The sequence below is a fragment of the Atractosteus spatula genome, chromosome 3 (genome assembly GCF_055471065.1).
Source record: "Atractosteus spatula isolate fAtrSpa1 chromosome 3, fAtrSpa1.hap1, whole genome shotgun sequence".
Taxonomy (NCBI): Eukaryota; Metazoa; Chordata; class Actinopteri; order Semionotiformes; family Lepisosteidae; genus Atractosteus; species Atractosteus spatula.
Window position 1 is genome coordinate 11,171,130 of NC_142708.1, and position 14,383 is coordinate 11,185,512.

General features: G+C 34.0%; 1 protein-coding gene across 1 annotated transcript in view; it reads right to left on the reverse strand.

Moving 5' to 3' along the window:
• Positions 1–14,383, reverse strand: part of dcc (DCC netrin 1 receptor) — a 369,239-nt gene that overhangs the window by 194,788 nt on the left and 160,068 nt on the right. Inside the window, exons 4-5 of the mRNA XM_088910726.1 lie at positions 8,252–8,402; positions 5,864–6,000 (exon numbers count right to left, since the gene is read on the reverse strand). Of these exons, the coding sequence (XP_088766852.1) occupies positions 5,864–6,000; positions 8,252–8,402 (288 nt within the window). The remainder of the gene's footprint in view (positions 1–5,863; positions 6,001–8,251; positions 8,403–14,383) is intronic.

A 14,383-nucleotide genomic window follows, 5' to 3' on the forward strand; every position in this document is an offset into this window, starting at 1 on the left:
CATTTATACAGGGAACACAATCAAGGGGCTTCTCATGTTCTGGTTGACGGAGGCGAAGAAAAAGCAGACCCCAGGAGCAGGCACAAAGGAAACTTTTTTAACAAGCAGTAAAACAGGTAACTTGGATAACTCCTCTGCCGTACTGCCAATTTAAGCACTTCAGTCTTATCTTGGCATCAGATCTGGATTCTATTAAATCCAGAAAAGGTTTCATTACTACTGTATATGTCACATTTTTTTACAGTATTACAATTAGTTGCCATACACCCTTACAAAGTCTCTGTATCACAAATGACTGGTGTACTGTACTTCCCTTTAATTTGGGGCTTCTTAATAGAACACAGTACAGATGTACAGTATACAGTAAGCTTCAAAGATATTAAAGGATGTGTCAGGGTACCTTGAGAAAATATGGAGTGTCGTATTTTACTCTTCTAATTGTACAGTACATGTTTTCAGTAAACTCTTGGTTTAATGGACTAATGAGGGAACTAATGAGGGAAATGGTTATTGATGAATGCCTGTTAAATCATTTGGATAATGTTTTTTCATCCAAAAACTCTATTATATGAGGAGAATACTGTATATGCACTATATAGCAAGTCTGTAAAAGTGAAGTCTGTTAATCTAAGGGTTTACTGTATTTCATTATTCTCTTTTGAAACAGTTTTGTTTACTGTCTGGTACAGTTAGAGTTGTATTTTCTCTTTCCCACATTCTTAGAACCTGCAATTTTATTGTTCTGCATGGACTTCTGAAAACTTTAAAGACCATGTGGAAAATGTAAGCAGTGAGATTATTTATCCCAAATAGTTTGGTAGATTGAAAACATTGTTGTGAAATAACATGCTTCATTTTTAAAGTTTTTCATATTCCCTTTTTACTTTTCTGTCACAAAACCTCTTTGTTTACAGTGAGGATTACTGAAGGAGTTATAGTTTTTTGCTCTATTGCAAAACAGTTTTTAAGCCAGCTTGGGCCACCTATTTTTGTTGGAAGCATTCTGTGATGATAACCAGTTACAGATACAATATACTGTAACTACTGGCATATTAAATGTTTCTTATTACAAAAAGTTATTAATGATTGTTGTATTTTATAATAATACCTCTTCTAAGTTTAGTTAGCAGTTTCATGCAACATAGAAGATAGACGATTTCCCATGAATTAGCAGGTAGAAGTTAAGGTTTCACATGAATTATCTACAGAAGGTGTGAATACTTATTTCTTCAACCTCGCAGATTCTCAAATGTTAATAGTTATATCTGTTACTGTATTTATTATCAGCTGAACCAATTACAACATATAAAACTTAATTGGAATGATTCATTTTGATTTTAGTCTAAAATCATTTATACAGTATATACACTTGAATGAATAATCTAAAATAAACATCCATTCACCATCAAGTGCACTCAACCAACAAATTCATCAACAGAAAAGCACTATCAGGTTTCCTCCTGAAGCATTAGGGACGTGTTTATCTTGGCAAACAATCAGTACTTGAGAGAGTACTGTGAGCAAACCATGCTGAAAAAATAAAATTGTTGTATACTGTAACAGATTTTAAGTCAAGTTAGGCAAAAGATAATAGAGATCTTTTCAATGTTATACTTAATATAGTATGTTGCCTACAAAATTATCTGTAAATCAGGTAGATTTCAAAGTTACAGTGTATTCTAGTAAGAATTATGAAAACTTTACTTAAATACATTTGCCATTAGTTACAACATTCAATCTTGTTTTTCTAATATCTGGTCTTTTTTCTTTCTCACAGAAGGATATACAGTAAGATGTGTAATTCACTGGGATGTTCTCTCTCCCTAGGTAAGCCTTTCTTATCCAATATTTGACAATTTATTTTTGTTTCAAATCAATATATTTGAACATGGAATTCCCATTGGACAATTATCTCCACACAGCAGCTTTCCACCTGCTGTACCAGTTAAATATCCCAACCATACAGCGATGTACTGTGCTGAGAGGCTTTTTCTCATTCAGCTGGGAGAGAGGTACAGTAGTCTAACGCATCACTTTGCTTGTGATCTCCCAGCACAAACATACAAATTATGCTCTGCTGGGGTTTCTTGATGATAGCAAATGTTCTGTAAGGATTTCCCAGGAATTGCGGGTGTAGTGAAACCAGCTACTGTATACGTTAAACATTATTGGTTATCCAGATAGCATTCACTCATTCATTATGTTTATATATTTTTTCTGCTGTACCTTCCTTGCAATCTGTATTAAGTTTCCAAAATCCCAGCAACCTACTGTAACTATTAAATGCGGCTCATTCGTTATCTTTGATGTGAAAGTGCACAGAAAATTAAAGTCTTTGGGGCTTTCTGCTCCATCAGTTTGGGTTCAAATAGAGCTGAGGTCACAAGCTGAATATGTTTGGTGGTCTTGATTTAAATGTCATTTGGTGTCAGTCCATTCTGCTTCACTAAACTGCCAAACATGGAGGATTGAAAGACACTCTCTCAAAGTCTGACATTAATCATTCTTTCACCTCCTCATTAAATATTGTATGATTTTTTTAAAGCCTTGTGACAAGGTCACAATTCTGTTCCCTATCTCAAGCTATGTAACCTGTAATTAAAAGAATTTTAGTTCTCCAAGTAGTTCATAAAAGCATGTCTAAAGCAAAAAATAGCTAAATGTTACCACATTCTATAGAATGGAGAGATACATACCCCACATACTGTATAAAGTTACTGTAAAAGTCTTTTTCTAACTACTCACATTTGTTCAATTCTAGGAATTTATAGTTTAGCATCTCAGATTGAGTTTTTTATTTGTCACTTACATATTTTCTAAACCATTTTCTTATTTGAATAAACAAGACAAACATCAAAATCAATAGCTTTTCAAACATGTTTCAAAATTGAAAATGAATGAATTTAAAGAACGAAGGGTGTGAAAATGTGAAACCCTGGTTTTTGAGCTTTGAGGTTTTCCATAATTTTTCTGAATTGTACTAATTTCACACATCACAAATGTTCCCTAATTGTTTTATGTGATTTATTCTATACAGTATATACTGAATATGGTGGCTTATCTAATGGGTGTCCTGAATTCTCAACAGATAGGATGTGTGTTATTCATGCCCTCAAAAAAGAGTTTTGCTGAATTTAACTCAATAATCATGATGCAGCTCCTGTTTATAGAAAACATTTAAATTCAACACTGACAGATGTTACTCTATAAATTTCCAAAATGTACATTTTCTTGGTGCCAGCAGCCATATCACATTGCAGCTCTCAACTGGCTACCCACTGAAGCTGAGCAGCGTTGAGCGTGGTCAGCACCTGGTTGGGAGACCTCCTGGGAACCTATGGTTGCTGCTGGAAGTGGTGTTAGTGGGACCAGTGGGGGGTGCCCAACCTGCAGTCTGTGTGGGTCCTAATGCCCTGGTATAATGGCTGGGACACTATACTATAGTGAGGGCCATCTCTCAGATGAGATGTTAAACTGTGGTCCTGACTCTCAGTGGTCATTAAAGATCCCTGGGCATTTCTTGATAAGAGGAGGGAGTTATCCTGGTGTCCGGGCCAAATTTCCCCCTTTGGCCTTCACTGTGGCCTCCAAATTGTCCCCATGACTGGATTGCATTTGGCCTGCGATGGACTTGCGCCCTGTCCAGGGTGTACCCTGCCTTGCACTCGTTGCTTGCTGGGTAGGCTCTGGCTTCCTGCGACACCGTATGGTATAAAAGCGGTTTGGTAAATGACATGACATTTTCTTGGAATGGTGATAATGTTTGGCTTTCTTGCCTGCAAATTTATTTTACAATTTAAAAAGGAACAGATGTTTGAAAATTAAAGCTTGACTTTCACAATACCTACTTCAAAGGTTAATTCGGCTGTCAAAGGAAAATATTTAGCAACTGATAAAAGAAAATTATTACATTTAAATAAGGAATTGTGCTATTTTATTTTAAAAAGTTGCACCCTGTTTATAACTACTGGCAGTATAGAGTACACATTCATAAATGATCAGTCTGTACAGTGAAATTCTAACACCTATAGTATCTATCCATAGGCATATATAAAGAATATTTTTTGTGTTTTGAGTTTTAACTAGACTTTAATAATAAAGGAGAAACTAACAGAAAACAATACATACTGTAGTATCTTCCCACCCCTAAATTCAAATCCCTCCCACTAAAAAAGGCAACAACTCATAACTTTGTCAACAATCCTGTGTATAGTACTCACAACAGAAAAAAAAAACAATTCAGCACTTACATTCTGCATAATATACCCTATCTCCCTGAAGTCACTCAGACTATAGAGTAACTTGTAATACACAAATTCCAGCCTGATCCTGTTCTTCAACCTCAAACATCCTCACCACTTCCACAGACTTGTTCTTCCGACTCAGCAGATAAAGTCAGATTTTTTTTCTCACCAATTAACTATGGACTTTATGCTGAGAATTAAGTTTATGTGTTCTAGGTATATAAGCATAACTTCATAATAAACCTTTATCAATCTGTGCCTGTCATACTTACATACAAGTCCCATGTAAACAAGGACTTCACTAGCGTTTTCTGTGTCTTAAAGTATGATATGTCATTCATTTAAGTAGTTCAATCCCAGTAACACTGATTTACTTTCTTCTGAAAAAATAATACAAGTAATAATGTTAAATGAGACATGTGATGAACCTAAGACTCTTACTCGAGCATATGGCATGTAACGTACAACACTAAATAATATGTTTTAAAAAGTGCATCCGCTGTAAATGTACTATTCACCACACAGTACCATAGCACTGCAAAATGGAGATACAGGGAAATAGAGAGATATTGCATAGTATGAACTTCTACAGGAAACAGTTCATAAGAAAGGTAACATAAATCAATACACAATTCAAATTCACTCGCTGAAAATTACTGGTAATTTTTATTTAAAAAAAAACTTTGTTACTAAAGGATATTTATGCTGAGTTGTTTCTCCTTAGCTTCAGCGTCAGCCTAACTTCTGTTTATTTGTTAATTTATTTTATTTCAAAATGGTAGAACATATTCATAATCTGTTTTACAATATAATCCGTTTTGAATATACAGCATATGGGAATGCTAAAAGCTGTACAGAATAAAACTTGTAGGGATAGTCTATCTGTAAAGGATAAGATGAATTTATTTAAAAGATTATTAAAATATGTTCTAAAATTTAAAGTCAACAACCCTTCCATTCTTTTTTATTTTGGTATTTCTGTATAAGATCAGGGTATATTTTTAGTCCACAAAGTAATTTGGTTTTTATATAATTGTGGATAGAAATATAGATTTATTCTCTTAAAATCTGCTTATTACAAAGTGCAAATGTAATTGTTTTCTTTGCCAGAAATACCTCTTGATCTAAGGATTATGATAGAAAAAATAAGTTAAATAATTATTACCATTCACTTTGTATCAGTGGAAAATAATATTACAGAAATGCTTCATAAATAAGTTGACATTAATACACATCACGCGTTGTTGTCATAAGCTGCAATAATTGCATTTGTCAATCAAAATATAGATGCACAGGTAGATTGTAGACACAGAATAGCCAGTACCAGATATGTTTTTAGCTTTCTAGATAGAAAGGAAAATTGTTGGTCTCCATTTTAAAATCTCTCTTGTTCTTTCAAATGTCCTCCTCTTTAAACAGAGGAGAAAATAAACTTGCGTTCATTAATAAATACTAAAGAATAAGACACTGCATTCAAAAAGTGGCTCAATGTGTGCTATTAGAGAAAAATATAACCCAGATTCTGAGAATGCAGTGAAGCTAAAATATAAAGAAACTCAATGTGACAGTACTACAAACAACAGAACCTGGCTCAGAGGGAGGCAACAGAGGGAGCTTACCCAGGACAGAGAAATCACAGGAGGCACTGATGTTCTCATTTTTGTTAGATGCTATGCAGGTGTAAGTGCCAGAGTCATCATCAGTGACACTGCTAATCAGCAGGTTGCTCCCTCCAAGCAAGGAGTACTTCTTCGACCTGAGGAGACAATGTATTTTTGTTAGCATGCAAATTAAAGTTAAAAAAGAAATGAGCAAAACAGCATTGATCTCCCCTTCTACTTCATTACATCAAACTGTACACTGAATGCATCAATCTTTGTCTTATAAATGGAAATTTAGGGAGGAATGACAGAATGTGCTTAAATTTGTATGAATACTAAAATGTCCACAAATTGCATTTACAATTTAAATTACGGCACTTTTCAAACAGACTTACTAAATGGGGCACTTTACGGATTTCCTTTAAATGCATAGTATTACAAACCAATACATATTAATATGTTTTACTATAAAACCATAAATCTCATTTGAATTGTAGGTCACCGAGAAGAGGCTGAACTAAAACAATTCTGAGAAAAATCCTTATGCCATTAGAAAAAGAGAAAACATAGTGATTATGAATCAGATTATCTGAAAAGCTTCACTATCCAGTAACTTCCCCGAATCCGCATATTTTCAGTGCCTCAAATCATATTGAGGCATATTTGGTAAATTCTTGCTCAACATTGTATGGCATTAACTAGAAACTGATTGGCAAACATACCATATTTTTCTCCATATCTTTTTATTATTGAAGGTACAGTATTTGCAGATAAGGTAAGGACCTTGAACACTGTCTTTCTTTGATATTGTTTACACCAGCCTAAGCGTGCTTGCTGTAGCCATGCAGGAAGTACACTTGACAGGCTGGCTCATTGATTTGTGGGGTCTCAGTGATTTCTCACAGCTTGTGTTAAAACATAAACCCTACAGGCCTGCATGGTTTGCCTTGGTAGTGTTGGATTTTGTAAAGCATCACACTGTGGACTAAAAACCTGTAGTCATAGCTGATGATTGGTGGTCCATCTTAGACCTGGACTATGAGATAAGTCAGTGATGATTCCAGTTTCTTAGAATTTGGACTGCAAATAACCTGTCTTCTTTGTTCAGATATTGCTTGGGCTTGATGACCACCATACAGTAACTAAATTAATGTCGTGTATTTCTTCTTTTATATGCATACATTCATTTTAATCAACTGTTGAATGCTTTTACACTGCAATGACTACTAGGCGAAAAGCCAAGTGCTTCCTTGACTGTTTTGACAGCCAAACAAAATAGGTATTACAACTTGAATCCAAGCTCCAGCGTACCGGATATTTGGTTCCTTTATTGGAACTGCCACTGTACAATATGTTTTTAATTATTATTTCTTTTCAGGATGACATTGCTTTGTTGTATGACATTGATTTATAAATGAAGTTTGCTTCCTGAAAGTTCACACAGATTATATTTCATTTGTTGTTTGTGCAATTCCTTTGTTTCCAAATATATAGATTTGATGCTGCTACCTGGGTTTGCTTCTTTTGTCTTTTCATCATCCTCAATTTGTATGTTGGTATTTACATTAGCCAATTTGGCAAAATAACCCTTGGCACTATAATTTTTAAAGTTCTTGTTGTCTCACCATTAACTTAGATCACTGTTTTAAGTTTTCAAATCTGATTTATGGTTTCGATTGGCTGATAATACCTCATATGAAGAACACTATTGATAAAGTTATACGTTTTCACAAAGGCAGTATTGCCACTACAGTATTACCACAATATTCTTTATAAAACAACAGTTATGATTGCAGCAGTGTGGGACAGTGGTTAGGGTTCTTGTAACTGGAGGGTTTGGGGTTGAGATCTCAAGTGAGACACTACTTCTGTTCACTGCATTGTTCCACTAAAATACCCAGCTGTATAAATACAGTAGGTGATTTGTCTAAATGTGTATGCCAAAGAAATAAGTAATAATAAGCTACTGACTCTTCTGCTTTTCCTTTGGATTTTTGAGGTCACATCACTATAAGATGTTGTACTTAACCAGAACCTTGAGTTTTTTTTAAACACTTTGAAAATAACATGCAGATAAATTTGTAACATTAGCATTTCCTTCCTTCTCTCTATTGGACTTGGTAGTGAATAGAAGTCAAGAGAGGACTAACTCAAACCATTTTTTTCACATTTTTTCAATCTCTTTCAAATCAATTCAAATCTGTATCCTTCAAAATTCAAAAGCTGTCATGACAACCATTTGACAATTATCTCAAGGAGCAATTTTAATAAAACAATTGTTCATACTGTACTGTATATACTGTATGCCTACAACAATAATTAAACTACAAATTAAAATAAAAAAAAAAACCTTGATGACTGTGGTTATACTTTAAAACTTCACTAATATAAAAAGCAAAAGCTAACCTTGTTTGGATTAGTTCTTTGCCTCTCATCCATATGAAGGTAGGTGTTGGAAAGCCAGAAGCAGAACATTCCAGAATGGCATCTTTACCCTCTAAAGTGACAGTTTTCATGGGTCTCTGCAGGAATGCCAATACTCTTTGAAGACCAGGTTCTGCGAAACAGAGAACACAACACTCACTAGGCATTTACATGAATTCTAAATACTCCCAGTAGTATAAAGCATTTCTCAATAATCACCTGTCCACAGATGGCAAAGATTCAGGACTGAAGAACAGAATAAGGGTGGAGTCTTATACTATTTTTTTTTCAGTGGCAGAACTATGGATTAAGCCCAACAGCAGCTTGCCACTGACAATTATTAAAATGCACAATAATTACCGCATTTAAATTCCCACCTTCCACAATCATCGTTAAAGTCCACATCTTGTAGCCAAAGTGCAAATAACTAATATATTAAAAAACAAAAAAAGTCAAAAAACAACTGCAAAAAATTTCAGTTAGCATTTAGCAAAATACCTTTTTTTTAGCATTTAATATATTTATATATTTTATATATTTATATATCAACAAGTTCAATTAGCTATGTAAGTTAAAAATGGATGTATTCATTATGCTTTTATTTTATTTTTAAATAATAAAGTGTTTTTTAAATTATTTTTTAAATTAAATTCTGTTATAGGGATTCTTCTTTTTATGCTGATAAAAATCTTTTTTTTTTCTGGCTAATAATGTAAAAACAAAACCTTCGTTACGGAAGTGAGTTAGATGAAGAAGTACATAAAAAGGCTATTTTCATTAAATAGCAAGCAAAAAAAAAACAGTGCAATGTAAAAATTCCTTACTACAAGTGCTGGATTGACATTTTTGTTTGCATTGTAACATATACTAGTATTCGTATTCACTTTGCCATTTTTTTTGTCTCTGCTGGTTTTTGTCTAAGTGGGCTCTTAGACAAAAGTCACCGGTGTCCAGTGCTAATTGCTGCCTATAACTGCTTGCTTGTTTTCATTTATTCTGCACTCTGGCCCTGGATTAAAAAAAACCTAAGGTACATTATTACCAATAATGTCAGCATACAGAACTTTATACATTCTCTCTTCATTTTGCTAATTAGGAATCTGCTCCCTTATCTCTGACTAAAAAACTCTTATGAGGTGACCTGATTCTGAGGAACAGAAACAGTTAGGAATAACAATGTATCAAGCAGTGAGCATTTTCGTTCAGCTTGAATTCAGTTGCTACTACAGTACATGGAGTTGGTCACTTTTCTGTTCACACACTTGGATAAGGGCTGATTGGAAACTTGCTAATTTGTATAGGGATGACTCCAATTGCAAATCCAATTCAGTTTTTGAGTAGCTTTTTAGAAGCAAAGTTTAAAATAGGCTTCAACTACAACAATTTAATCTGATAACCCGTGACTAAGACCTTTCCTGAAGCATAAAACCAGAGGGCACAGGAGTTCTCCAGGACCAGGCATAAATACTTCTGGTTTAGAATATGTCAACTGTCAAAACATAAAAACACAATTCTTTTTCATAACCAGTGTCTTTATGCTAATTTTTGACCTATTTATATTTTATCACCATTGTTCTAGCAAATGTCAGGAAACAATAAATGGGCAAACTGAATAGCATTTAAATCAAGGGAAGTCATCTTGAAATTGTATTTGCACTCATAAGACCACATTGAGAATATTGGAGACAATTTTGGTCACCAGGTTTCCGAAGAGGTGTTGCTGCTTTATATTCACTCATATGAACATAACAAAGGTTACAAATGAGTCAAAGCCATTCAGCGTCTTGCTTCGTCCATCTTGTCTTGCTTGATTTGTAGTTTAGTAGTTCAGTGGAACTGAAATTTAACCTTAAAAATGCCCAGAGACTGAACTTCAACCAGCTGTCTGGGAAGGCTGTTTCAGGAAACTATAACTCATTAGGTAAAAAGTGTTTCCTTTTCTCTGTCCTAAATTAAATCCCTTTAAGTATTCAACTGTGACGATTGTCCTTGTTTCACTACTAAGTATAAAATAATCCCCCAGGTTAAACCTATCTACAGAACACATTTAAATGGTTGGATAAGATCCTCAGATAACAAACAACTTTGAAGGTCTGAATGACCTCTTGTTTGTAACATGTTTTTTATGTTCCAGATAATTTACTTACTATGGACCATGAAAGTAGGAAGAAGCATTTATCTTTATCAGGTTTCATCTAACACCAACAATCTTAATACAAATATGGCTGTACTCCAGAATGTAGAGACTAAACATAATGGTTTTTCAGTAACTTTGTTGAAAGCTCAATTCTGGTTTAAAACCCTCAGATTATAAGCCCTTGAAATAGAGACCTTAACCTTTAATTATAACAAGCTAGTTAATAAAACTTAACATGAGAAAGTACATTAACATACTGTATTACCAACCATTCAATAACTCTTTCCTTTCTCCACTTTTATTGTTTCATCTGAAAATATCTCTCCCAAAGATTAAATAAATCTGGAGGGTATGGTGATTGGATGTGTGCTCAAAATAACTAGAAACAAAATCAAATGTGCACAGCAAAGAATTTAAAAGCAATTTAAAAATAGAAAGCCTTAGGAAAGCCCACTGGATCTCACAGTGGCAGTTAAGACCCCCATTGAGCATGTGAATGATGCTATATTACATACAGTATGTAACATCACTAACCTAATAAGTAATAATTGTATCCACAGTAGTACTACAAGAGTGTACCGCTCTATGATGCTCCAGTATTTTACAGAGAAGCAAAAGGTGTTAAAGAGGCTACAGCTGAGAGAGGGAAATTATTTTTGATTAATAGCGCAGTATATTGCTAAATAAAAAGATCAGGGAAGGACTATACTGTACTTACAATGTAAAGTAACACAAGACTGTATTTCACTGTAAGTATAGTCTTTCCTTCTTTTACATTATGGACATGAATATTAATTATTTTTCATTCAATCTCTATGCTATAGGCAATAGATACTACAATTTGTGTAAAGTCAAAGCTACCAGCTGCTTTGACAGAGCTGTTTTGCCTTTCTTAGATTAGACAAGTGGTAATTGTTATTCATACCCATAATTCATTGTGACTGCACGCACTTAACACAATACTATACCCTAACCTGAAAGAAGTTTCCTTATAAGATTCTTTTAATAGAGGTCCCCCTGTGATATAGAAAATGACTGGTCTACTTCTAATATACCTTTCCTTGAAAAAAAGATAGAGAAATTAATCGTATTCTGCACTGAAACAGCCTTATTAAGGTATGCAACAATTTTCACTTGTCATGCTTGAGTATAAATAAAGGTTATTGTATTGATCATGAATTTATTATGAACTGAACATCTGCAGAATGTCAATAAAGTATCCACACATTCAGTAGGATTAATTTAAATTAATTTAAATAAATACAGTGTATACTGTAACATTAACCTGAGCATGAAAGTGTGTTTGGGTGAAGATGAGATTCATGACAGTTAAAGATGGAGCCTGAGAAATCAGTAAAGCATTTTACTGCGGTCAACTGTGCTAAAAGATAAAGAGCAATTAGACTACTGGGAAAGAAAATGTCTGTATGGTTTTATGTATTTAAGGAAACTGGTCTGATATTGCAGCATGTACTTTAAAATAATCTGCAAAGCAATGACTTACTCTTGATTTCTAAGTCTTAAAAAGCGTATTCAAGCCCTGAGGTGCCAGCAGCAACAATAATTCTTGAAAAGAGAAATGGGCAATGGAAATCCGAGTTGGCTGTTTGATGAAAGATGCTACCTGTTTCTTTCATAAATAAAACTATATCTCATAGAAACACTGGCGTATAATAAAATGTTGCCATGTAATGTGATAAAACAAAATGTTCAAGCCAATGGCATTAAGAAAACTGGGTAAAGTATTTAATCAGTTGCAGCAAGCATATGTTTTTTTTTAAAACTGTCATCATGCATCACCTAATACTGTACTATGTCTACAGAATATGTAAAAAAGATGCTATCTTTTATTATAAAAATGATTTGCAATTCCATTATTAAAAATGACAGCAGATGCAGCAGATTACAATGCATTTAATAAAAGCTATGCATTCTAAACTGCCTTTGACAATACTGTTGTTATGGCTCTTGTACAAAGCATTATGGCACTTGTACTAGTGCTATTGTGCAAGTCTGCTTTTCCAGGTGTATGTAAGTTTTTTCCTTTTCTATAAAATGTCTTCAGATCTAAAAAAAAGTTAAGAAAACTTTGCCAATTCATTTTTGTTTCCCAAGATCTTTCACTTAAGAATAAAAACACTAGACAAACAATGCACATTAAGTGCTTGGGGAAAAAAAAAGCAATGTGATGTGTAATTTTCAACCCTACATCTCAACGGGCGTATAATACTAATGAGACAAAGACGGTTTCTTTACCCTAAAAAAATGCTCCACTGAGGGAGTGAATGTCATTGATTATTCAGAACTGCAACTGGGTAATTTACACCTGAAGATCTGAAGTCAACAGATCTTTTGTAGTCTTAAAGAATATATATTGCAGCTTTGTGACAGCATGTGTGGTATGTATTTGTTTGTTTGAAATGTACAGTAAATGCAGATTTTCTACTTCTTTTCTTCTGTTAGGCACATATGTAAATCAAAGGACAGAGGTGAGGTGCTACTATGTCCAGTGGACAGTTTTGCAGAAAAGTTTAATGCAAATATTAATTTAAAACCAGAAAGTAATTAAGCATTTTAAACATAAGAATTTAATCTGGCACAGCTCCACAGCTAAAACATTATATCTCTTTTCTTTTGCTTTCAGCACAGAATAAACCTTTACCTCTTCCTTTGCAGTCTACACATGCTGACACAGCTACCTACTCGAACTTCTTTAAGAACATCATAATGATTAAATACTACAGGTGTAATTGTAGTGTTGCTTGTTTGGTAATTTTGTATCTACTGTAAATAAATCCAAAATTATACCCAATTTCTTAAAAGCATCCAGAGCCTGGGCATCAACCACCTGACTGTCAAGTCTATATCAGATACCCACAAATCCATATGAAGAAACATTACCTATTCTTGAAAGTAAATTTGTTCCCTTTAAGTTTCAAACTGTGACCAATGTTCTTGTCTCACTACTGAGTACAAAATATTCCCCTGGATTGACTCTGGCTTACCTTAGCAAAATCCCCTTAGGATTTTGTATACCTGGATAAAATTTGCTCTCAATCCTCTGTGTTCTAGACTTCAGAGATTTAACTTCCTTAACATGTCTTGTATGAAAATCCCCCGACTCAAGGAATCATTCTTGTTGCTTTTTTATGAAGTCTCTCTAACAATGTAATATAATCATTTTTGCGGTGTGGTGACCAAAACTGAAGCCACTATTATAACTGTGGTCTTACAAGTGCATTGTAAAGCTTAAGCATAACTTACCTGGATTTAAATTCAGGAACTTTTTCTCATATACTGTACCCAGGCATTGTTCTTGCTATAATAGTGCTTTCCCATGTTGTCTTGATAAGGACTGAAAAATCTAAATAAACATCTCATTGTTTTTTGTGTGTTCCCTCCTGCAGCTCTGAATAACCCTGCCACTACTGTATGTCTTACTACTGTATCTAATTAACTGCATTAATTGCTTTGCAACTTAACTTTGTTACATTTCATTTACTATCTGTCTTATGAATAATTTTGTCCAAGTCTCCTTAAACATCACTGTTTTGTACATATTCCTGTAATACAGTATATCTCTAAAACTTACACTGTTCTATGTCTCTTAAATGTTTTCAGCTTGTGTCTCTATATTGATTTTTCTTCCAGAGAGGATGTTCTGTTACTTAGACAATCCCAAGTCTACAGATTTTTTAAAGAAATAGTCTAATAGTGCAAGCAAACAAGCATTTTTATTATCATTGATAAACGACAACAATTTGACAAATATACTGCAACAAAGTTACTAAATGTGCCACATACAGTATAGGGAAATGGATAAAAATATAAGAGATGTTAGCATCTTTTGCTTCTTGCTGCTGACAACTGGGTTTAAATGTGCAAAGATGAGTGCAAACTAGTAAGGAGTGAATGAGCATGTTGACATACAGTATGCTCACAGCCTACATGAATGAGGTGGCAGATGAGATGTAATA